A 26913-nucleotide genomic window follows, 5' to 3' on the forward strand; every position below is an offset into this window, starting at 1 on the left:
TGAAAATGTAATACATTTTATTCTGTATATATTACAAATGTTGTTACAGCCTATAAAGGATCATAAACAGCAATAAAGTACTTAGTGGAATAGTGAAGGACTATTCCTGTCAAATCCAGCTAAATGTTGAATGCAGTTTTCCAGCCTGGCTAGATATATGCACGTTCACTGTATGTGAGTGGAAAATCTGGCTAATTTCTTAATATGTTATTTCTTCCACCTTCCGAGTCAGTGGAAATGACAGAATAAATAGTGAACTTCTAAGAGCGAGACCTGCAATATGCCTTTGATTTCAGTACAGGGACTCAAGGCAGGAACACAAGTAATCAACCTAACAGTGTTATAGTCCTGTCTGTGATCTGCATTCCCATCTAACACAATTCTGTATAGGGAGCAGGCACTCAATAAATTACCTCCACACCATCTCATTATACCACAGCTCGCCTGATCAAGCCAGAAACAGCTATAAGTAGTAGCAGGCAGGATAATCTACCAATTACTCATGAGGCTATCAACTCAGTAGAAGACAAATGGAGGAATCAAAATGGCTGACAACACTGAGTGAACATTGGAATATGAAACATATGAATTAGCATATAAGGCAAGAACTATCACAAACCCTTTTGAGGAAGTGAACTGGGTTAGACAGCCATGCTGCTGAAACTTTGGGAGCAGGATAATATACATTAATAGATAGTATATTGCAGGTGCCTCTCTACATTCTGTTGGGGAGGTGTGAATAAATTGACTTTGATTTGATTTGAATTATTGTATACACACGTGCGTAAATACAGTGAAAAGTTTTGCATTGTGAGCAGCACAGGCAGATCATAACAAACAAGGACACATAGATCATAGGGTGTTTAGACAGAATGAGGTGCACAGGTTACACTGCATAGGACATGCACAAAGCAAGATCAACACTGTTGGATGTGAAGGTGCCAGTGTTAGACTGGGTTGGGCAAAGTCAGAAGTCACATAACACCAGGTTGTAGTCCAACAGGTTTATTTGAAATTGGAGTGTTGCCCCTTCACCAGGTGATGTGATTAATCTGACAAAGGAGCAACACTCCGAAAGGGTTCAAATAATCCTGTCGGATTATAACCTGGTGTTATGTGACTTCTAACATTATTTGAAGTTCGAGAGGTCCATTCAGCAATCTAATAATGGCTGGGAAGAAATGTTCTTAAACCTTTTGGTGTGTTTGTTCAAGTTTATGTATCTTCTCTCTGATGGAAGAGGTTAGAAGACAGTATTACTGGGGTAGGAGGGGTCTTTGATGATGTTGGCAGTGTTTCTACCGCAACAAGTATAAATGGAGTCCATGAATGAGAGGCTGCCTTCTGTGATGGTTTAGGCTGTGCACACAACTTTCTGCAGTTTCCTACAGTCCTGGGCAGAGCAGTTGCCGTACCAAACCGTTATGCACCCAAATAAAATGCTTTCTGTGGTGCATCTGTAAAAGTTGGTGAGGGTTGTTATGAACATGCAGAATTTCCTGAGATGCCTGAGGAAGAAGAGGCTTTGTTGTGCCTTCTTGACCATCACATCGACATGGGAGGTCCAGGATAGATTGTTGATTATCGCCACTCCAAAGAACTTAATGCTCTCAACCCTCTCCACTTCAGCTCCATTGATGTCAGTGGGGGTATGTTCTCCTCCTTTCTTCCTGTTATGAAGGTGTAAGGGGTACTGTACCTTTAAGAGAGTTGAAAGCTAGCAAGGACTTAGAGAGGCACAGAGAATCCGGGACAAGGCAATAATGTAACACTTGGTCTGAACAGCTAGCACTGGCTGGGTTGCTATGAGATGAAAATAAATTCAAATTTGGGCAATCAATTTAATTTATGCCCCATGATACAAAACTTCAATCAAGTTTTAATTTGGTATTTTGATAATACTAAAACCAATGAAACATGCTTTGGAGTATAAAACGAAAAATATTGAACAATTGAGAGAGAACTGCCAAAAGACCAACAGATGTAGTGCTAGTCAAAACTCTCTGAGAGTGACCAGTCTAGAGACGGAGTTTACACAGAGAAAAACATCAACAATGACCTGAGAGCAAATCTACAGAGGAAGATATAAAAACAAGATTTGACTGCTGGCTGGTTTTGAAATTTGAAATTTTTTTGTAAATCGTAATCAGGATTTTTATTGGACCAGTATTGCAGAAGGGAAAGTAAAAGATAGATTAGAGAAAGGAGATGTAAATAGTTATTAGTTAATTATTCTCTGTAAGACTTTAAAAAATGAAGTTGTTACTTTTTACTTTAAATAGTGACTTTTGGGATAGTTCTTTGCCTCTCGAATTTTCACAAATTACCACAGGAGGTAAATCTTTTCTGTATTGCTGGTTTAAATTAGTGAGGGGGCTTACCCTGTGTTGTAACATTCCTGAAGTCAATGATCAGTTCTTTTCCGCCAACATTGAGAGAGAGGTTGTTGATATTGCACCATGACAACAATCACTGTATCTCTTTCCTATATTCTGAATCATCATTGTTTGATATCGGTCCTACCATGGAGGTGTCATCAGCGAACTTGTAGATGCTGTTCATATAGAGGAGTACAGTAGGGGGCTGAGAACTCTTCCTAGAGGGGCTTCAGTGTTGAGTGTTATTGTGGAGGATGTGCAGTTATCAAGCTTCATTGGTTGTGGTCTGTGGGTCAAGAAGCTGAGGATTTAGTTGCAGAAGGCAGAGTCGAGACCTAGGTCTCAGAGTTTTCCGATGTGTTTGGACGGGCTATTGTTGTTGAAGGCAGAGCTGTAGTCGAGGAGTAGGAGCCTGTCATAGGTGTCCTTGTTATCCAGATGTTCCAGGGTTGAGTGTATGGCTAAGGATATGGCATCTGCTATGGACCTGTTACATCAGTAGGCAAATTGAGGGGGATCAAGGCAGGTTGGGAGACTGGAGTTGATGTGGGTCGTGACCAGCCACTCGAAGCACTTCATGATGATGGAAGAGCCACTGGGCGGTAGCTGTTGAGGCGCGTTGTATGTGCACTGGAATAATGGGAGTCTTCTTGAAGGAGATGGAGACTTCAGATTGTAGCAAAGACAGTTGAAGACGTGAGCAAATACCTCCACCAGCTGGTCCACAGAAGATCTAAATGTACAACCAGTCTGGACCCCCCACCGTTTTCCTTGGGTTTAATCTCAGGAAGACCGCTTGAGATCTCTGTGTAATGGTGACAGGGGAACAGGTAAATCCAGGGCTGTCAGGGCAAGTGACACTGTGCATAGGAAGCATTGAGTTCGATAATGACTGCCTGCTTTTTAAAACATTAGATTGTACAATGCAATGTACGAAGAAGATGGAAATCAAGGTTGACTGGATTACATCTCAAGCTTAAGAACTGGACTTGGTGTAACTTGACATTATTTTTAAAAGTTATCAGAACTTTAATGGTGTCTGTTTCTCATTGCTCTCTATGTGCCATCTGATCTTTCTGTGTGGGCACCTGTGTAATTTCAGTTTCTTAGAAACAGAGAAACATAGAAAATAAGTGCAGGAGTAGGCCAGTTGGCCATTTGAGCCTGGACCACCATTCAATATGATCATGGCTGACCATGCAATCTCAGTATCCCACTCCCATCGTCCCTCCATACCCCTGATCCCTTTAGGTGCATGAGCCACGTCCAGCTCCCTCTTGAATCTATCTAATGAACTGGTCTCACCAGCTTCCTGTGGGAGAGAATTTCATAGATTCACAACTCTTTGACTGAAGAAGTTCTTCCTCATCTCAGCCCCGAATGGCTTACCCCTTATTCTTAGACTGTGACCCCTAGTTCTGGATTCCCCAACATTGGGAACATTGTTCCTGCGTCTCGCCTGCCCAGGAGTTTATATGTTTCTATGAGGTCTGCCTGTCATTCTTCTGAATTCCAGTCTGTATAAGGCCAGCTGATCAGACTGGTGAACCTTCTCTGGACTCCCTCAATAATAAGAATGTCCTCCCATCAGATTAGGAGACCAAGACTGCAAGGTTTGGCCTCACCAAGTCCCTGTATAACTACAGCAAAATTAAAAATCACACAACACGAGGTTATAGTCCAACAAGTTTATTTGGAAATGCTAGCTTTCAGAGCACTGCTCTTTCATTAGGTTTTTGTGGAGAATAAGATTGTAAGACAGAATTTCTAGAAAGAGCAGCGCTCTGAAAGCTAGTGCTTCCAAATAAACTTGCTGGACTATAACCTGGTGTTGTCTGATTTTTAACTTTGTACACCCCAGTCCAACATCGATGTCTCCAAATCTTAACTACATTAAGCCATCCTTATTCCAGTACTCTCGCTAGGAAGGCCAGCATGCCATTAGCTTTCCTCGCTGCCATGCCAACCTTCAGTGACTGTTCCACCATGACATCCAGGCCTTGTTGACCTCACCATTTCCTAAACCACCACCATTCAGATAAAAATCTGCCTTCCTGTCTTTGTGACCAAAGTGGATAACCTTGCATTTATCCACATTTTATTGCATTTGCCAAGTATTTGCCCACTCAACTAGTCGATCCAAGTGACTTGCAGCCTCTTAGCATCCTCCTCACAGCACGTACAGCTTAGTGCCATCTGCAAATTTGGAGATATTGCATTCAATTCCTTCATCCAAATTGTTCATGTATATTGTGAAGAGCTGGGGTCCCAGCATTGAAACCTGTGGTACTCCATTCGTCACTGTCTGCCACTCTGAAAAGGGCCTGTTTATTCCAACTCTCTGCTTCCTGTCTGCTAACCAGTTCTCTATCAATGTCAATATACTACCTCTAATACCATGAGCTTTAATGTTCCTTACTAATTTCTTGTGTGGAACCTTGTCAAAAGCGTTTTTGAAAATCCAGATATACAACATCTACACAACATTCACCCTCGTCCAGTCTATTGGTCACATCTTCAAAAAATTCCAAATAGAGTCATAGAGATGTACAGCAATGTACTAAATTGGAGGTGTAGTGGACAGTGAAGAGGGTTACCTCAGATTACAACAGGATCTGGACCAGATGAGCCAACAGGCTAAGGAGTGGCAGATGGTGTTTAGTTTAGGTAAATGCAATTTGTTGCATTTTGGAAAAGCAAATCTTAGCAGGACGTATACATTTAATGGTAAGGTCCTCGGGTGTGTGGTGTAGGTTCATAGCTCCTTGAAAGTAGAGTCACAGGTAGATAGGATAGTGAAGAAGGCATTTCTTGGTCCTTTATTGGTCAGAGTATTGAGTACAGGAGTTGAGAGGTCATGTTGCGGCTGTACAGGACATTGGTTTGACCACTGTTGGAATATTGCATGCAATTCTGGTCTCCTTCCTATCGAAAAGATGTTGTGAAACTTGAAAGGGTTCAGAAAAGATTTACAAAGATATTGCCAGTGTTGGAGGATTTGAGCTATAGGGAGAGATTGATTGGGCTAGGGCTGTTTTCCCTGGAGTGTCAGAGGCTGAGGGTAACCTTATAGAGGTTTATAAAATCATGAAGGACATGGATAGGATGTATAGAAAAAGTCTCTTCCCTGGGGTAGGGGAGTCCGGAACTAGAGGACATAGGTTTAGAGTGAGAGGGGAAAGATATAAAACAGACCTAAGGGGCAACCTTTTCACACAGAGGGTGGTACGTGTATGGAATGAGTTGCCAGAGGAAGTGGTGGAGGCTGGTACAATTGCAACATTTAAGAGGCATTTTGATGGGTCTATGAAAAGGAAGGGTTTGGAGGAATATGGGCCAAGTGCTGGAAAATGGGACTAGATTGGATTGGGATATCTGGTCGGCATGGACGAGTTGGACTGAAGCGTCTGTTTCCGTGCTATACAACGCCATGATGATTCTATTTCATATTTAAAACCATACTGCAATATGTTTTACAAACAAACTTTACAAATCATTACTTTCCTTACTCAATGGGTAAATAAATTCCATCAATTATGAACTTCAAGTAACTTCAGTGAAATGCAACTCTTTATATCTTCAGCCTTTTGTTCAGTGTTTCACTCTTTTTTTTACAACACATTTGCTTTCCAGGGTAGCATTTGGTACATATGCTTTTAGTATTGAACATGATTACTACACAACACCTTCATATCACTTTGGTGGTTGCACCTCATACCATGATTTGCTTACGGTCTCAAGAATTTTGGTCATTACATTCTCATCATCGCTGTGGAACCAATGTATTTCCCTTGGTGTTGAAAGATGCCTGCTGGCTATCAACATCACACTGACTTGAACATCTGGATCATAGGAACCTACATCTGGTTCATCATCTGCTTTGTCTCTGTCACCATGACAGTTTGACATATGAAGATGATCTGTCGCACAGTGTTCCTGTTTACTTCTTGGCAATGACAACATATGACTTGTGTAAGATGATGAATCCAACATGCTCGGAATCTCTTGCCTCAGCAAACATTTATCCCGGAGTATCACGTCAGATTGTTGAGCTCCCCCTCTGTGGCCTGCATAAAACTTTGCAGCACCTTTTTTCTCAGCATTATGATTTTGAATTTTCTGGTTAACACTGGTGCCTGTCAGCTCTGATATTTTTCATGTATTCAGTGAGGCTGTTTTCTATTGTGGTATGTGAACCTGCTCTATACATGGCCACATGTAACACCTTGCAATTTGTGGTGTTAGCCCACACAACCTTCAATCATTCTCGAATAACTTGTTTTGATGTTTCACACCTTCCTATTTTGCTTATAACCATTTAAGGATTTCTCTGCAATGAATGTCAGTGACTTGCATGTGATCGGATTAGATCTACAACATGAATTATGTCTGAATGCCTGAATACCAAGTGACTGTTAGACTATGCCTTGCAAATACTTTAAACAGTGTAAGCACCATTTTATCTGCCTAAAAACTTAATTATCACATACTCATGATATTAATTATAGTACTGGATTAGTGGTGCTGGAAGAGCACAGCAGTTCAGGCAGCATCCAACGAGCAGCGAAATCAACGTTTCGGGCAAAAAGGCAGGGAGCCTGAAACATGGAGAGATAAGCTAGAGGAGGGTGGGGGTGGGGAGAGAGTAGCATAGAGTACAATAGGTGAGTGGGGGAGGGGATGAAGGTGATAGGTCAAGGAGAAGAGGGTGTAGTGGATAGGTGGAAAAGAAGATAGGCAGGTCGGACAAGTCAAGGAGACAGTAACTGAGCTGGAAGTTTGAAACTAGGATGAGGTGGGGGAAGGGGAAACGAGGAAGCTGTTGAAGTCCACATTGATGCCCTGGGGTTGAAGTGTTCCGAGGCGGAAGATGAGGCGTTCTTCCTCCAGGCGTCTGGTGGTGAGGGAGCGGCGGTGAAGGAGGCCCAGGACCTCCATGTCCTCGGCAGAGTGGGAGGGGGAGTTGAAATGTTGGGCCACGGGGCGGTGTGGTTGATTGGTGCGGGTGTCTCGGAGATGTTCCCTAAAGCGCTCTGCTAGGAGGCGCCCAGTCTCCCCAATGTAGAGGAGACCACATCGGGAGCAACGGATATAATAAATGATATTGGTGGATGTGCAGGTGAAACTTTGATGGATGTGGAAGGCTCCTTTAGGGCCTTGGATAGAGGTGAGGGAGGAGGTGTGGGCACAGGTTTTACAGTTCCTGCGGTGGCAGGGGAAAGTGCCAGGATGGGAGGGTGGGTCGTAGGGGGGTGTGGACCTGACCAGGTAGTCACGGAGGGAACGGTCTTTGCGGAAGGCGGAAAGGGGTGGGGAGGGAAAGATATCCCTGGTGGTGGGGTCTTTTTGGAGGTGGCGGAAATGTCGGCGGATGATTTGGTTGATGCGAAGGTTTGTAGGGTGGAAGGTGAGCACCAGGGACGTTCTGTCCTTGTTACAGTTGGAGGGGTGGGGTCTGAGGGCGGAGGTGCGGGATGTGGACGAGATGCGTTGGAGGGCATCTTTAACCATGTGGGAAGGGAAATTGCAGTCTCTAAAGAAGGAGGCCATCTGGTGTGTCCTATGGTGGAACTGGTCCTCCTGGGAGCAGATACGGCGGAGGCGGAGAAATTGGGAATAAGGGATGGCATTTTTGCAAGAGATAGGGTGGGAAGAGGTGTAATCCAGGTAGCTATGGGAGTCAGTGGGTTTGTAAAAAATGTCAGTGTCAAGTCGGTCGTCACTAATGGAGATGGAAAGGTCCAGGAAGGGGAGCGAGGTGTCAGAGATAGTCCAGGTAAATTTAAGGTCAGGGTGGAATGTGTTGGTGAAGTTGATGAATTGCTCAACCTCCTCGCGGGAGCACGAGGTGGCGCCAATGCAGTCATCAATGTAGCGGAGGAAGAGGTGGGGAGTGGTGCCGGTGTAATTACGGAAGATCAACTGTTCTACATAGCCAACAAAGAGACAGGCATAGCTGGGGCCCATACGTGTGCCCATGGCTACGCCTTTGGTCTGGAGGAAGTGGGAGGATTCAAAGGAGAAATTGTTAAGGGTGAGGACCAGTTCGGCCAAACGAATGAGAGTGTTGCAAGAGATATACCTTATTAATTATAGTAGTCAATCATCACTAGTATGGACTTTCCTGAAGGAACTGGGTGTAAGAGGATAACCATGACATTCTCCTGTGATCCTGTTATTAACTATGTGCTGCACACTGCTTCTGGTGTATTCAATGTACTCTCAAGTTGATATCTGGGACCTGTTTCAACAAACAGTTCCACAGGTCTCTCTATCTCTAGCCACAGGACTTTCCTTTGTAAGTTTTACTTCATACCAACCTTTCCCAAGTTACTCTAATGGACTAGCATCATCAGTCTTGGCTGAAGTTTGTATGATATAAAAGTAAGATCGTCAAGTGAGACCATATGGATTAATTTAAGGAACGTAAGAGGTGTCATGCATTAGGACAGTACTATAGATCACACAATAGTTGTGGGTAGATAGAAGGCAAATGTACAAGTGAACCTCTGGAAAATACTAAAGCAATTAGAAATGATTCATAGGAGATTTAATCATCCCATATTAACTCGGATAGCTTTACTATAAATGGAATGGAGGGAACAGAATTCTGAAAGTGCATTCTGGAGAACATGTTTTAGAAGGAGAACTTGTACATGGTATGAGTTAGTTTACAACAGTGTGGTTTATCTGATTGTCGGAGAAATTAGCCCAATAAATCAGAGGTCATAAAACACAGATTGAAGCGAAATTAACGAACAGTTTATTAACACAGTGATATTGCAGAAGAGAAATTGACTAAGCTGAAATAGCGCTGAAAATGTGTTGCTGGAAAAGCAGGTCAGGCAGCATCTAAGGAGCAACCCTCAAACTCAGTACCAACTTCCTAACCTGCAATCTTCTTCCTGACCTCTCCGCCCCCGCCCCCACTCCGGCCTATCACCCTCATCTTAACCTTCTTCCACCTATCGCATTTCCAACGCCCCTCCCCCAAGTCCCTCCTCTCTACCTTTTAGCCTGCTTGACACACTCTCCTCATTCCTGAAGAAGGGTTCATGCCTGAAACGTCGATTCTCCTGCTCCTTGGATGCTGCCTGATCTGCTGCGCTTTTCCAGGAACACATTTTCAGCTCTGATCTCCAGCATCTGCAGTCCTCACTTTCTCCTAAGATGAAATAGTGCAGACAGTCTGTCCAGGTAGCTGAATCTCCCTTCCTCAAACTGAAAATCAAGCCAGGTTTTATAGGAATCTTGTGCAATGAGGTTGATTAAAATGGGGAAAATGCAATGTATTTGAAAATTAAGTAATCCAGTTACAATGGTGATAATCGCAAAATAGTTATCAGAAGAATGTCCAGTTTGTCAATACAATGTAACATCCTGGCAGCATCGAACAGTTCTTGATGGGATCAGGAGATTTCAGCTCTCTTCGAAGGTAGGTGAGAATGTCCCTGTTGAAGCAGTAAGGTATTTCCATTGTTTCTCTCCTGTGAGCAAGGTATTCTGCTGCCTCTCTGTCTGGCCTATCCTTTGTGTGGCTTTGGTATCACTGGTGTACGAGACTGCCCTTAGGGCTTTGGGACAGCTATGTTGATTGGGTCCAGGAAGCTTAGTGTTAGTTTGTCTTGGGAAGTGTATTTCCTGGTCTGCAAGTGACTATGGTCGTGTCTGGTTTCTCTTGTCAGTCTGTTCAGTAAATGCTGAGGCATCTTGGGTGTTTCTTTATGGTTTGGACAGACTTGATTTTCTGTGTTCTGTGTGGGCATGCTAAGGGTAGGCAAGGTGGCAGACCTTTTACCACACTGATGCACTAATGCTTATGTTATTTCGCGTAACATAAGAAACTGGGCGTGAATAACATGGTGTTGAATAATTCAACAGTTATGTATTGTAACTAACTATTCTCTACAAACATAATATTCATGAGGCACTAAAGAGCTTGGGCTAATATTATGATGTTAAGTTAGAACAGAACAGCATGCTTCCAATAAAATGTCAAGCTTCAGTTGATCTACAGTAGGACAGAGTATGAGATCTTTGTACCTTACATTGCATGCTATGATGCAATGATAATATCATGAGCGTGTCTCCTAAAGATGTACTAACCCTGAGGCATAATACAACAGTGTGTAACAAGTCCAACAAAGTAGGGTGCAATTCTGGACTTAATTTAAGGAAAGAAAATTGGGCAGGTGGAAGGAGTGGCAGTAGGAGAGCATCTTGGTGATAATGATCTTAATTCAGTTTATTTGACCATGATCAAGGAATAGGGCGAAGATAGAATAGGAGTTAAAGTTTTTAAAAATATTTTTATAGGACCAATTTTACAAAGCTGAGAAATGATTTAACAAAAGTCAACTTGGAAAAGTTATGTGAAAGTGTTGTTCTGCGCGTTCAATGGGGAACATTATGAGTTGAGAGGAAACATGTCCCCATAAAGAGGAAGGGTAGGACAGCCAACCCCAAACCATCTTGGATGTCAGGGAACGAACAGTTTAAAAAAGGCTGAAAAGTGAAGCTTATGTTAGACAAGGAGAACCCATTACTGCAGAAGATAAAGAGGAGTGTAGACAGTGCAGGGATGAAATCAAAAAGTGATGAGCAAAGCAAAGAGCAGGCAAGGAAGAGTATTAGCAAGCAAAGAGAACCCAAACATGTTTAATCAATACACTCAAAGTAAAAGGATAGCTAAAGCAAGTGGGGTCCTTAAAAGACTAAAAACATAAGGTGTCATGGAAAGGTTTAGATTTGGTTCTTAAAGAATACTTTGTGCCTGTCTTTACAAAAGATGTCCAATGTAGACAAAGTTAAAAATCTCACAGCACCAGGTTATAGTCCATCAGGTTTATTTGGAAGCACTAGCTTTCACAGCGCTGCTCCGTCATCAGGTGGTGGATGATGAAGAGGCAGCACCTTGAAAACTAGTGCTTCAAATAAACCTGTGTTGTGTGATTTTTAACTTTGTACACCCCAGTCCAACACCGGCATCTCCAAATCAACATAGACAAAGTGGTGGATTAAGAGGAGTGTGAAAGAGCAGATGTGATAAACAAATGGAAAGAAGTATCAGGAGGATTTATTTTCCTGAAAGTGGATAAAACACCTGACCTGGATTAAATGTGTCTCAGGGAGTTAAAAGAAGCTTGGGAGGAAATAGTGAATGCTCTCACTACAATTTCCAATCCTCACTGGACGTAGCTGTGGTGATGCAGGATTGCAAGGTTACTAATGTTGTATTTTTGTTTGAAAAATGAAATGAGAGTTTGGCATGCAATTATTCAGTCTCTCAGTCTAACCTCCAGTGGGCAAATTATAGGAACCAATTCTGAGAGATATAACTGTCCCTAAAAGATTGGGTGTAATCAAGGAAGTCAGCCTCTATTTTTTAGGGAAGATTGTGTCAGGCGAGATTTGATTGAATATCCTTCAGAGGTAACGAAGAGGATTGATGACAATAGTGCAGTTGGCCTGGTTATGTAGATGAGAAATATATGGGGGTTCTAATTACCTTATTATAGCAAAGATGTAATTGCATTAGAGAAGGTACATAGGAGATTCACCAGGATGCTGCCCATGCTGGAGAATTGCTGTAATGAGGATACATTGCTTAGGCTGGAGCTATTCTCCTTGGATCAGGACACGCTAAGGAAAGGTTTGATGAAGATGTGCAGCTTGTGAGATATCAGTATAAGGTGGATGGGAAGGACTCAGCAGAGCCACCAATGTTGTGGTTCTGTTCGCTGAGCTGGGAATTTATCTTGCAAACGTTTTGTCCCCTGTCTAGGTGACATCCTCAGTGCTTGGGAGCCTCCTGTGAAGCGCTTCTGTGCTGTTTCCTCCAGCATTTATAGTGGCCTGTCTCTGCCGCTTCCAGTTGTCAGTTCCAGCTGTCCACTGTAGTGGCCGGTATATTGGGTCCAGGTCGATGTGTTTGTTGATAGAGTCTGTGGATGAGTGCCATGCCTCTAGGAATTCCCTGGCTCTATCAACAAACACATCGACCTGGACCCAATATACCGGCCACTACAGTGGACAGCTCGAACTGACAACCGGAAGCGGCAGAGACAGGCCACTATAAATGCCGGAGGAAACAGCACAGAAGCGCTTCACAGGAGGCTCCCACGCACTGAGGATGTCACCTAGACAGGGGACAAAACGTTTGCAAGACAAATTCCCAGCTCGGCGAACAGAACCACAACAACGAGCACCCGAGCTACAAATCTTCTACCAAACTTTGAAGAGCCACCAATGTTTAGGGCCCCTGATTGCAAGTGGCTTGTGGAAAGATTATTGGGGATATGAGGAAACATTTGTTCACCTGAAGGGTAGTAGACATCTGAACCTAGCTGCCTGAAAGGGTAATAGAGGCACAAACCCTCAAGTAATTTTAAAAGCATCTGGATATGTACTTGAACTCCTATAACCTTCAGCAACATAGGTTCCTTCAAAAGATGATGGAAACAGATCATGTTGTCATTCAAATACAAATTGGTGAGAATTCCTTTCAAAAACTGATAATTTGGGACAAGACTTGTACTGAATGTACTTAGAAGCAACACATAATTTTTAGTCAATTGTATCCAAAGCCCATTGAGGTATACCTTGCCTCATTTCTGGGTGAAATAAGTTCCACAGAGGCTGGTATCCCATCACCAAGTCACCCTTTATTTATACATGGAGAGTCCCTGATACTGATCCAAATCCATCAGAACCACATCCTAGAGTGAGCAGAACCTCTGACATGCCTGTTTACATCCACCAGCCAGGGCTCCCCGACTGGAACAGGTTAACAGCCCCAGTCAGGGAACCCATATTCTATGACATCCACCTGGCTGACCTCATTACAGTCACTACACTGGGTGTCCTGACCAATAGATGGAGACTGATCACTATGGTTTATTGACAGTTCCACTCCCTTTGTATGTTCCAACTACCAGAATTGCAAAAGGCAAGCTAGATGGTCTTTTCCCATTGAGCAAAGTTTTTTATGTATTTCAGTTTCAAACTGAGCTACTGGTAAGTAAGTTATTAAGTAAATAAAATAATATTCAATTTTATGATATTTATTCCCCCATGTACTGGTATAGGATAGGAAATGCAGGTCTATCAGATCATGATGAAAGAATTATGATATTTGCTGTGCCATAGTGCTGAGGCGCCCTAATTAAGCTTATTCATAAGGAATGGCTACATCAGTGAGGCAATGAAAAGTTGCCAGAACATCTAGAACAATGTTTCATTGTAATGTTTTGCTTTCAAAAGAAGAAAACGGTAGAAAATTGGAAAATAAAAGTACATAACCTTCCAACCTCTAAATTGGTATTTATTTATTAAGCGTATAATTTATTTGCTTTATTGCCTGAAAGGTCACTGTGCAGAGACAATGTAATTAACTCCAATGTATAGTGTAATGTATTTTATCTGTGGCATTTCTTTGACTTTGCTTTTGTTTTTAATTTGCAGGTGCTACTCTTTAATGACCAGAATTATGGCATTCACTATGAATACACAATTCCAATTGAGCCAGGTCCAGGAAATCATAGTGCAAAGGCCAATGTTCCTCTCTTTATGTGGACTCACTCTGGTTGGGAAGATTGCGGTGCCATGTGTGGAGGAGGTTTGGAAACAAACTTTTTTTTACACGTTATTCTGAAATTGACACTTGCAAGATAATATTAGTCAGAAATCATCTTTTTAAGGCATATATGAAGTAATGCAAAAGTATTTACTGCCTGGTTTAGAGACTGCTTATCAACTAACATTATTAAATGTATAATAAAAAATTACATAGCCTTACATAAAGTATAAATAAGAAAATCCAACTTAGCTGGATCCAAATTTGCAATGCACAAATACATTTCATCTGTTCTAGTTTCTCATTTCTCTTTTCAGCTTATCTATTACTGCTAATTGACAAGTTACTTTAATAAGTTCATAATCACGGTGCAGATTGGCTTCTTAGTTATTATTGAAGAATAGCTGAGAAAATAAACTATTTATAAGAACATGTATTGCCGCTGATTCAGTTTCCTCCCACCCAATTAAAGGGTCAAATGTAATTATGAATTTTCACAACCTTTTTGAGAATTCTGGCATATTTTTAACAATACAGTTGTAAAATCAAATGAATGCAAATCTCCTTTAACTCCTGGTCATCCATATCGCAGTCTAACACGCTCACTAGTAGCAATTGAGTCTTCAACCAGGCAGTGATTAGCAGAGGAATAATTTGTCTGCTTTAGAAATTGATGGGATGAAGATCAGATGGGATCAACAGTGATCAAGTAATCCAGTCTCTCAGGTTGCCACCCAAACAAAGAACACTGAAATTCATTCCTTCAGCTATTTAGCACAAAATCGCCACAAAGCTGACAACTCAGCTAACATCAGAAACATGAGTCGGAATGATTTGAATGATTATCTTTCATTGTGACATGTCCTTATCAAGACAGAATTAATGAATTGATGCTTAAGATGATTGTGCATTATAGGATGTGAAAGAAAATCAGACCTCACTATTAAATTAGAAGTTCATGAATTTATTTTGATTCTTCTCACAACTTTCAAAACTGCAGAAGAATCCCATACCAAGACCATATTTGTAGTTTGTGAGGAACAGAGAGAGAGAGAAATCTGATTTGGTGAGTACTGGGTAAAGCTGAGTAATTGGTTGCCAGTTTACTGGTCATAGTTAGTAAGAATTACAATGGCAGGAGAACTCAGTTCCATGGAATGCTCCTCCTACAGTATGTGGGAAATCAGGGACAGGAAGTGCGTCCAGCTGCACCTCCTGATTTACCGCATGGAGTTCCTGGACCTGCAGATGGACTCACTGAGAATGTCATGGGTAGCACATTTAGTGAGTTGGTTACATCATGTAAGGGCTGCACAGAGAAGAGTTGGGTGACCACCAGGAAGACTAGTATGTGTGAGCAGGCAGTGCAAGTGTCCCCTGTGGCCATTCCCCTCTCATACAGCTATACCGGTATGGATACTATTGTGGGTGGAATGGCCTCTTAGGGGAAAGCAACAACAGCCAAGTACATGGCTCTGCTGCACAGCAGGAAGGGGCAGGGAGCTGGGAGACTTTCAGTAGACAATAGACAATAGATGCAGGAGTTTCGAGCCAGCACCACCATTCAATATGATCATGGCTGATCATCCTTAATCAGTATCCTGTTCCTGCCTTATCTCCATAACCCTTGATTCCACTATCCTTGAGAGCTCAATCCAACTCTTTCTTAAATGAATCCAGAGACTGGGCCTCCACTGCCCTCTGGGGCAGAGCATTCCACACACCCACCACTCTCTGGGTGAAGAAGTTTCTCCTTATCTCTGTCCTATATGGTCTACCCCGTATTTTTAAGCTGTGTTCAGCACTCACCCATCAGCTGAAACATGCTTCCTGTCTCCAGAGTGTCCAATCCTTTAATAATCTTATATGTCTCAATCAGATCCCCTTTCAGTCTTCTAAACACAAGGGTATACAAGCCCAGTCGCTCCAGTCTTTCAGCATAAGGTAGTCCCGCCATTCCAGGAATTGACCTCGGCTGCACTCCCTAAATAGCCAGAATGTCATTCCTCAAATTTGGAGACCAGAACTGTACACAGTACTCCAGGTGTTGTCTCACTAGGGCCCTGTACAGCTGCAGAAGAACCTCTTTGCTTCTGTACTCAATCCCTCTTGTTACGAAGGCCAGCATACTATTAGCTTTCTTCACTACCTGCTGTACCTTCATTGACTGGTGTACAAGAACACCCAGATCTCTTTGTACTGCCCCTTTACCTAAATTGAATCCATTTAGGTAGTAATCTGCCTTCCTGTTCTTGCCACCAAAGTGGATAACCATACATTTATCCACATTAAATTTCATCTGCCTTGCATCTGACCACTCACCTAACCTGTCCAGGTCACCCTGTAATCTCCTAACATCCTCCTCACATTTCACCCTGCCACCCAGCTTTGTATCATCAGCAAATTTGCTAATGTTATTGCTAATACCATCTTCTATATCATTAGCATATATTGTAAAAAGCTGCGGTCCCAGCACTGATCCCTGCAGTACCCCACTGGTCACTGCCTGCCATTCCAAAATGGAGCCGTTTATCACTACTCTTTGTTTCCTATCAGCCAACCAACTTTCAATCCAAGTTAGTACTTTGCCCCCAATACCATGCGTCCTAATTTTGCTCACTACCTCCTGTGTGGGACTTTATCAAAAGCTTTCCGAAAGTTCAGGTACACTACAACTACTGGATCTCCCTCGTCCATCTTCAGAGTTACATCCTCAAAAAACTCCAGAAGATTAGTCAAGCATGATTTCCCAGTAACAGGGGACTCGATTGTAAGGAGAACTAAGAAGGAATTTTGAGGCAGCAAACAAGACTCTCAAATGATATGTTGCCTCCCTGATACCAGAGTCAAAGATGTCTCAGAGTGGCTGCAGAGCATTTGAAGGGGGAGGGTGAACAGCCAGCAGATGTGGTCCCAGGTAAAAAATGAAATTAGGTCCTGCAGCAGGAGTTTAGAGTTAGATAGTAAGTTAAAGAGGAAGTCGACTGGGGTTGTAAACTTCAATTACTTTAGTGCTACATGTTACTGTGTACAGGAATAGGAAGATAGATCAGATGAACATATGGCTAATGGCATTGTGTAGGAGGAAGAGCTTTAGATTTTTGGATCATTGGAACAGTTTCTGAGGTAGGTGGAACTTATACGAGGTTGCCTCTGAACAGGATGAGTCAAATATTCTTCCTGAGAGGTTTGTTTGTGCTATTTGGAAGGTTTTGAACTAATTTGGAAGGGGATGTGGCACAGAGTAGATTTAAATTTGGGAGCAATGTCCAATCAGATCAGAAGGAATGCTAGGACAATCCAGTAGGTGGAGAAGCCATGGGTATGAAAAGGTAGATGGGAGAACTGGAAAGCTAAATTACATCTACTTCTGACTTAGAGCACTGATCAGCACAAGGGGTATGATGTTGTTGCAACCACTAGTTGAAGAGACATGGTCGAAGAGAGGACAGGACTGGAAGCTCAACAATCCAGGGTTTGGATGTTTCAGACGTGATAGGGGTGGGGAATGGGATTAAGAGAGGTTATTAATAAAGGCGACTATCACTGCAATAATGAGGGAGATGCCCAAGAAGGGTCTTCAAAAGAGGCCATTGCAGTAGAGCTTAGAAATAAAAAGCAGCGATTACCTTTCTGGGATTATACTACAGCCCTTCCAACAGTCAGAGGCAGATAGAGAAAAAGATATGAAGGCAAATCACAAAGAGGTGTGACAGAAACAGAGTTATGGTTGTAGGGACTTCAAATTTGGGAACTTTAACTGGGATCGCCTTACTATGAAAGGATTGCATGGGGTGGAATTTTTAAATTGCATCCAGGAAAGCTTTCTGTGCAATACATAGATAGTCAGATTAGAGAGGGGGGCAGAGTTAGATCTAATCCTGGAGAACATAGAAAAATACAGCGCAGTACAGGCCCTTTGGCCCTCGATGTTGCGCCGATCCAAGCCCACCTAACCTACACTAGCCCACTATCCTCCATATGCCTATCCAATGCCCGTTTAAATGCCCATAAAGAGGGAGAGTCCACCACTGCTACTGGCAGGGCATTCCATGAACTCAGGACTCGCTGAGTAAAGAATCTACCCCTAACATCTGTCCTATACCTACCACCCCTTAATTTAAAGCTATGCCCCCTCGTAATAGCTGACTCCATATGTGGAAAAAGGCTCTCATGGTCAACCCTATCTAAACCCCTAATCATCTTGTACACCTCTATCAAGTCACCCTAAACCTTCTTTTCTCCAATGAAAACAGCCCCAAGTGCTCAGCCTTTCCTCATACGATCTTCCTACCATACCAGGCAACATCCTGGTAAACCTCCTCTGCACCCGTTCCACTGCCTCCACATCCTTCCTATAGTATGGCGACCAAAACTGCACACAATACTCCAGATGCGGCTGCACCAGAGTCTTATACAACTGCAACATGACCTCAGGACTCCGGAACTCAATTTCTCTACCAATAAAAGCCAGTACGCCATATGCCTTCTTCACTGCACTATTTACCTGGGTGGCAACTTTGAAGCAGGTCAAGTAGTGTTGTGTCAGTGGGTGAACATTTTGGGAACAGTGACAATAAATCTGTAAATTTCAAGTCATTATGGAAAGGGATAAAGGATAATACAGAAATTAAATATTTAAATTGGGAGAAGGCCACTTTCAATATCATTAGACAGGATCTGGCAAACATTGACTGGGAGCAGCTCCTTGCAGGTAAGTCTACATTTGGAAAGTGAGAGTTGTTAAATAGTAGAATAGTGTGAATTCAGGGTCAGTGTGTTCCTCTAAAAGTGAACAGCCAAGGCATCAGGTCAAGGGAACCCTGGATGTCAAGGATCTGGAGAATATGATAAAGAAAATAAAGGAAGTATATGTCAGGTACAGAGCATTAAAACAGGATTGGTCCTTTAGAGAGTCTAGGAGGTTCTTTAAAAGGAAAATTAGAAGGATGAAGAGAGGCCACACAATGTCTTTGGCTGATGGAAAAGCAAAAGAAAAGCCCCAAGGTTTTTTGTAAGAGTCAGAAGATTACCAAGGACAGGGTGGGACCTGTTAGCAACCTGTATGTGGAACCAGTGATGTGGGTGAGGTCTCAAGTGAATATTTCAGATCTATATCCACAGAGGAGAAAGACATTGAAGCTGGGGCTTTTAGTTAGGATGGTGAGGTTATAGAATATGTTAAGATTAATAATGAGGTTTTAATGAGCATATAGCTACATAAATCCTGAGGGCCTGATGGGATGTATCTCGGGCTGCTCTGGGAGGCAAAGGAGGAGATTGCTGTGACCTCAGTGGAGATATTTACCACCTCGCTGGCCACCAATGTAGTGCCAGATGACTGGAGGATAGATAATGTGGTTCCTTTATTCAAGAAGGGCGACAGGTATAGGCCAGGTAATTACAGACCAGTTAGTCTGATGTTAGTGGCAGGGAAATTATTTATAAAAAATTCTGACAGGCAGGGTTAATCAATATGTGGAAAGTCACTGATTAGAGATAGTCAGCACAAATTTGTTCAAAGATCCTATCTGACTAATTAATTGAGGTTGTTGAAAGGTGATTAAATATATTGATGAGGGAAGGGCAGTTGATGTAGTTTATGTGGACTTCAGTAAGGCCTTTGACAAGGTCCCATATAGCAGGCTAGTTCAAAAGGAAAGAGCCCATGGGATCCAAGGCAAGTTGGCAAACAAGATCCAAAATTGTCTTCCAAATAGGAGGCAAAAGGTGATGGTAGAGGGTTGTTTTTGTAAGTGGAAGCTGTGACCAGCAGTCTACCAAAGGGTTTGGTATTGGGACCGTTGTTGGTTGTTATTTACATTAACAACTTGGATGTGAATGTCGAAGGTACAATTAGTGAGTTTGGAGATTAACCAAAAATTGGTTATGTGGCTGATAGGAGGATGGTCTCAGGCTACAGTCTGATATTGATCAGCTGGTAAATTAGACAGAATAGCAAATGGAATTGGCAGGGACGAGAGTGCAGGGGCCCTGGTGAAGGTATTGAATACCTCACTAGCCAGGATGAAATTCACCAACAGGTCTGATTGGAAAAGCAGCTACAAGGTGTATTTCAATGCCTGCTTAAAGAGAAAGACAAAGGTAGAATTTTCCCAACCTCTTAATTTCAGCAACAGTTGGGAACTACATTGAGACTGGAAGAGTTGCTTCTAGATGTCAAGAAAGAAAAGTCTGATCTTCTGTTAAGGATTTGACAGCTTAGAGGAGAGCTTTAAGCAGTGAGGGACCTATTTGCATGAATTAACATCACCTAATCCTACATCATTTATATCCAGATTGCTATTTTCCCAAGTGACACAGAGAAACTAGACTACCAGATCCCAACATGAAAGGGTGGTTACCTGACTCTAGTTTCATTGAGGTGTCAGTACCTGAGCTAGAGAGAGGTGGAAGAGGCTGTCTAACTGGTGCTTTCTCTGAGGAATGCATGACTTGTTCTTCAGAGGTGGAGGGGAAAGTGATGTCCAGAAGGTGAAGGCTATGTGGATGTCCCTTCTGGCTACAGAAGACAAGCAACGCAATGAGTGAAATAGGAATGGAAGTATGAGAGTGTTAAGAATAAATTCACATTGGTGGCAATAGGAGAGCAGTGCAGCATTTGACAATGAATCTTTCTTCGTTTCTTAGTGTTACTATGTGAGTGGTTACAGTCCTCACTCACTAAGGCAAGGATGTTCTCCCCATAGTGGGTAGTCTGATTTGTGTTGGGCACTCCACTATCCATCTTTCTGCCATATTGTGGGTCATTTTCTCCTGGAATGAGAAAAGGACAGGGGTTGAGTGAGATGAACGAGGCTTTCAGTGGTGATGCTGGTAGAGGCTCTTCCTGGCTGGCAGTATTTGATTGTTGCACAGCTGGGATTTAAATGTGGCACTGGCTGCAGGAGTACCAGTAGATGACAGCAGTAGTGAACAATTGTGCTGCTGGTAAGAGCAAAACTGAGCAAGAGCAGTGCTGTGGAGGCATGGTGCATACTTCCTGAAGTGAGGAGCATTAAGTTGCGCAAGAATACTCACTACTGGAGCTCACAAAGAGAAACCCTCCATGAAACTTCCCAAATGCAGCCAATTACTGAGCAAACTCTGTTCCTTTCCTGATATTAACTATGGATGTGAGCAGGCATTGTCAGTGCAAGTTTGAGGTTTACCGGGTGGTTCAGGCTATTTTATCTCAGAGAGTTTATAAACTGGGCCGTGACCCTGCCTGATCACAGTGTTAAGGATCTCAGGCTGTCAGGTGGGTTATGAGTAAACCCTAATGAAATAGCAATCAGGGACCTTGATGTGATCCTGTTATTACTGAACAGCTCCGGTCCCAGACAGGTGCTGGCTTGATAGATCTTAAGGGTGTCTCACTGATACATAAACACAAAATGCTACAGACTTTGCTTTAATCACAAAATAGAAAATTATCACAAAAAGGACAAAAGAATAATCTAAACTATCTATTTATAATACAAATTCAATGTTTTTAAACACACAATAGAAGTATAATTCTGTTAATCCCAAAACACTGCTTTATAATTTGAAAAGAAGCTTTTGTGTAGTGCTCAAACCAGTCCTGGTGTAGTTCATTTACCTGGAAAAGAAAATGTCATCACTTCTGCTTTGTTGAAAGGACACATGCAAGAGTCTCCATGATAGGTAAAATCAATTGCTATGTAACTCAGTACCCAAAATAACTCTCACACCAGTTTCCCTGTATCTAAACAAACCTTTGGCAGTTTAAATCACTTGGGATTTCAGTTTTCCAATTCAAACTGTGATAGCTTCTTCCTGGAGCTATCATTCACTTAGGCTTCATTGCAGTTAGTTTAAATAACTGCTTCTGGGTTTTATCTAATCTGGAACCAGCACAAATTCTAACAAACTGACTGTCACTGTCCTTCTCTTATCAGGAGCATCCTGTTCCAAGGTCTTCACAGGATTAAAAATGAAACAAAGTTTTTTCTCACTCAGCCAATGGCATCCCGGAAGCTTAAAAAAAAGATTCTAGAACTCTCTACAGACCTTTGAGGCCCCATTATTAAAACCAATCTAAACAAAAGACCATTAGTACACAAAGCTCATCCATTCCACAGCTTCAAAAGCTGTTTTTAAATAAAATCACCTTGATAAAAGAAATATGTACAAGTTAATTATTAATTTTGGACACACAGAAAACCCACCAGTTACTAACTAAACCAAGAAATCCAAGCTTGCAGCAGCTAACTTAACCATTACTCATACAGTCTGAGTTTACATTTTGCCACTAAATCTGCAACATAGAATACTGGATTAGTGGTGCTGGAAGAGCACAGCAGTTCAGGCAGCATCCAAGTAGCTTTGAAATCGACGTTTCGGGCAAAAGCCCTTCATCAGGAATCAGAAACATAGAATACTGGATGGCCTGGACAAAATGGATGTTAGGAAGATGTTGCATTGGTAGGAGAGCCTAAGACATGAGGGCACAGCTTTAGAGTGAAGGGAAGAGCTTTTGGAACAGAGATAAGGAAAAACGTCTTCAACCAGAGAATGGTGAATCTATGGAATTCATTGCCAAAGAAGGCTGTGGAGACCAGGTCATTGAGTATGTTTAAGACTGAGATAGATAGGTTCTTGAGTATCAAGGGGATCAAGGGTTACAGGGAGAATGGGATTGAGAAACTTATCAGCCATGATTGAATGGCAGAGCAGGCTTGATGGGCTGAATGGCCTAATTTCTTCTCCTATGTCTTTTGGTCTTATGGTCTTATACTAATTATGTGTTAAAATGAATTGCTCACTGAGTTACATAGCAATTGTTTTTACCTATCACAGAGACTCTTGCATGTGTACTTTCAACAAAGCAGAAGTCTTGAAATTTTCTTTTCCAGGTAAATGAACTATTTTCAAATTATGTTTCTGAAGAATTAAGGTTCATCAAATTAAGCAGAGGTTCTTGTCCTGTAAATTTTCAAAGAAATAAGATTATGGTCTAGATACATTGGACAAGGACTCCTACACCTGGTACAGCCTCATTATTAGTTTTAAAATCTCATAATTTCAACATTGTATTCAGCTCAACCAGATAGCTGGCAATTAAGTGTCATATTCTGTTCGTTGTGTTTAAATCTCTTCTCTGATGAAGTTCTGATGGGTTCTGATGAAGAGTCACTGGATTCGAAATGTTAACTTCTGCTTTCTGCCCCAAGTGCTGCCAGACCTCTTGAGTTTTGCTAGAATTTCTGTTTTTGCTCCTATCACTTGAACCTGTTCTGGAGCTGCAGTCTTCTTCTTCAAACTCTGGCCTGTGCATCCACTATCCATTTTCTTCACTATTGGAAATCCTCAATGCACTCGGGTTCCATACTGTCAAGTTCCCTCCTGCCACTTCTCATTGATCACTGACCCAGGTTGATGCTGTGTGTTCCCAGTCTATTTCACTCCAACCTGAGCTCTGACCCCCGTACTAGTTTTGTTTCCTCCATAGGGCAGAAGGCAGGAGAATTGGGTTGAGAAACATACCACGATTGAATGGTGGAGCAGACTCAATGGACTGAATGGCATCATTTCTGCTCCTGTCTTATGGTCTTATTGTCAATAATCGCAATCTATTCTTACCCACCTGTCTTAAACCTGCCACAAACGTACGTATAAACACATATAACAATATATTTTCAATATTTTGTTACTGAGTCAAGTCCTTTACTGATATTTTAAATAGTTAAGAGATGCTTGGTATTCGAAATTTGAAAAGTAGTGCCTTTCTTTAAAAATAGAGCAGTGCCAAACCACTTGTTTCCCTGAAGTGGAGAGCTAAGAGTGCTATGACACAGATTCATGCCTGTCTTTTCCTGTCTGGTAAATTCTTCATTTGAAACTATTTCTAGCAAGAAAAAGTAGTAAAGGAAAGAAGGAAATGATATCCAGTCACTTCAACCTGCCCATCTACCAATGGCCATTCTTACGTGGGTTCAGCAAACTGAATGTTAGTAAACTAAGCTATAACATCTCTCTTTAAGTATTGAAGGAATGAATGTTCTCTAAGTAGAGATCAGGCCTGGAATAATTGTAGTGTGGTGTCAGTGGTTTCCCATGATACAAAACCACAGCTGAAACATTGGACTAAATAAAAGGGTACAAGGTACAAACTGTGCTGAGAACATGCAGCATGTAGGAAGGAGAGACTTGGGGGAGAGGTGTTGGAAATGCGATAGGTGGAAGGAGGTTAAGGTGAGGGTGATAAGGTGAGAGAGATAGGCCGGAGTGGGGATGGGGACAGAGAGGTCAGGAAGAAGATTGCAGGTTAGGAAGGTGGTGCTGAGTTCGAGGGTTGAGACTGAGACAAGGTGGGGGGAGGGGAACTGAGGGAACTGGAAAAATCTGAGTTCATCCATTGTGGTTGGAGGGTTACTTGTGCCCACACCTCCCCCCTTCCCTCCAAGGCCCCAAGGTATCCTTCCATATCCGCCACAAATTCACCTGCACCTCCACACACATCATTTACTGCATCTGCTGCACCCGATGTGGCCTCCTCTATATTGGGGAAACAGGCCGCCTACTTGTGGAACGTTTCAGAGAACACCTCTGGGACACCCGGACCAACCAACCCAACCACCCCGTGGCTCAACACTTCAACTCTCCCTCCCACTCCACCAAGGACATGCAGGTCCTTGGACTCCTCCATCGCCAGACCATAGCAACACGACGGCTGGAGGAAGAGCGCCTCATCTTCCGCCTACGAACCCTCCAACCACAAGGGATGAACTCAGATTTCTCCAGTTTCCTCATTTCCCCTCCCCCAACCTTGTCTCAGTCCCAACCCTTGAACGAGCACCACCTTCCTAACCTGCAATCTTCTTCCTGACCTCTCCGCCCCCACCCCCACTCCAGCCTATCACCCTCACTTTATCAACTTCACCTTAACCTCCTTCCACCTATCGCATTTCCAATGCCCCTCCCCCAAGTCCCTCCTCCCTACCTTTTATCTTAGCCTGCTTGGCACACTTTCCTCATTCCTGAAGAAGGGCTTATGCCCGAAACATCGATTCTCCTGTTCCTTGGATGCTGCCTGACCTGCTGCGCTTTTCCAGCGACACATTTGCAGGTCATAAGACTTCTAAAAGGGTCCTTAAGCAAAGGATACATTGTTAAAGTAAACAATAAAAGAGCCAGAGCCAAGTGATGAGTTTTGTTTTAACATAGCATCAACAAATATGTGTATTTATATTGTGTCTTTAACATTATAAAACTTGCCAAATTGCTTCACATGAGCATTATGAAACAAAACCATTGAAGGAGGGACAGATTTGGTTTCTCCCAATTCAGATGGAATGGAGTCAGGAAAAAGTATAAATATCTTTAGAATTTTTGACTGTAATTCCCAATTATATCCTTTTGTTCCTTTTGTGTGTCACCTTTGCACATCAAGAAGGTCTCTGTATGAACTCTACAAACACATCTGCCAAGGACCGACTGTCAGTGTGAGGGACACAGGAAATGTAAATTTCTTTTGTCATGTTATTAAGGATTTTGGAAGCCAAAAGAAATTGCACCAGGTGTGACAGTCCATGACTCCAGGGGAACCCTGCTAAGGTGCCTGCAATATTGAAAAAGGCAAATGTTAAATATGTTAAACACTTTCAAATGTCACTATTAGATGCTGTGTTGTAATGTAGATGCGCTTTTCATGCAATGATAGGGCTCTGTCCTGCAATATGAAGTTGGCTGTTACATTGACCACCTTTGCATTCGTGTTTAGGTGTATTACAGTAATTTTGCAATCGGAAAAAGTGAAAATACTTTCCAAACTATAGAGAAGGTGCTGGTAAATTCTCCCGCCATGTTTCAGACTGAGGCTAAATCTCTAGAAACTTTAGTTTTTAAATAAAATGTACCTGTTGAATATAATAGCTTAGATCACGGCTTAGAAAGGCTGGGCGCTGGGAATTTGTTTCCGTGAGGCGGGGATATAGGGCACAGCCTTAGAATTAAAGGGGGTCAAATTAAAATGGAAATGAGGAGACATTTCTTCAGCCAGAGAGTGGTGGGCCTGTGGAATTCACTGCCACGGAGCGCAGTGGAGGTCGGGACATTTAATGTCACCAAGGTAGAGATTGATATATTCTTAATCTCACAAGGAATTAAGAGATACGGGGAGAATGCGGAGTAAGTGGTGTTGAAATGTCCATCAGCCATGATTGAATGGCGGAGCAGACTCAATGGACCGAATGGCCTTACTGCCACTCTTGTGTCTTATGGTCTTAAAACCAAAATCCAAGCACCTACTACACTTTACCAAACTGCTTTGAAACTTGATTTTATTTATAATCACAAAGAAAATAAAGAACATAGAATAAAAAAGCAGAAGAATAAAGAAATAAACAGATGTTCAACGTCACAGTCCCTCTTGTCAAGTGCTCTGCCATGGACCACGGGCCTTGTGGCCCCTTAGCCGCTGCAGCAGGAACAAAAGTCACCACTCTTCAGCACAATCTTGCCTCCACCAACGCCCTCGCCTCTAGGATCCTTCACTGGAACTCACCACACGACCGCTGCCGATACTGAAGGGTCTTGTACTTGCATCTGCTACTGTCTCCATGAATTTGTGGTGGACGCAGATGCCACCAGGACCCCAAACCTATCTCTGCCATAGCAGCCCTGAGTCAGCGTTAGGACCACCTCAACAATGCAGAAGCTGCTGGGAACCCAGTCTCACCTCTGATGCTGCATGAGTTTACCGTCGGCCCACTCGAGTCCTCTCTGCTTTCACCGAGACTGAGCTCTTCAACAAGTGGTAAGGAAAATAAAAGAGAATAAAAGAAAAAAAAAGAGAACAGAGAAAAAATGGAAAAAGAAATGAAAAGCAGAAGGAGTAGGCTAACCCTGGGCTCAGATTCCTGAAGAAGGGCTTATACCCGAAATGTTGATGCTCCGGCTCCTTGGATGTTGCCTGACCTGCTGTGCTTTTGCAGC

The 26913-nt window shown here is 42.5% G+C and overlaps 1 protein-coding gene across 1 annotated transcript in view; it reads left to right on the forward strand.

Moving 5' to 3' along the window:
• Positions 1-26913, forward strand: part of LOC140492209 (A disintegrin and metalloproteinase with thrombospondin motifs 19-like) — a 538786-nt gene that overhangs the window by 396700 nt on the left and 115173 nt on the right. Inside the window, 1 exon segment of the mRNA XM_072591100.1 lies at positions 13842-13995. Within this exon segment, the coding sequence (XP_072447201.1) occupies positions 13842-13995 (154 nt within the window).

This window comes from Chiloscyllium punctatum, chromosome 2, assembly GCF_047496795.1.
Source record: "Chiloscyllium punctatum isolate Juve2018m chromosome 2, sChiPun1.3, whole genome shotgun sequence".
NCBI classification, from domain to species: Eukaryota; Metazoa; Chordata; class Chondrichthyes; order Orectolobiformes; family Hemiscylliidae; genus Chiloscyllium; species Chiloscyllium punctatum.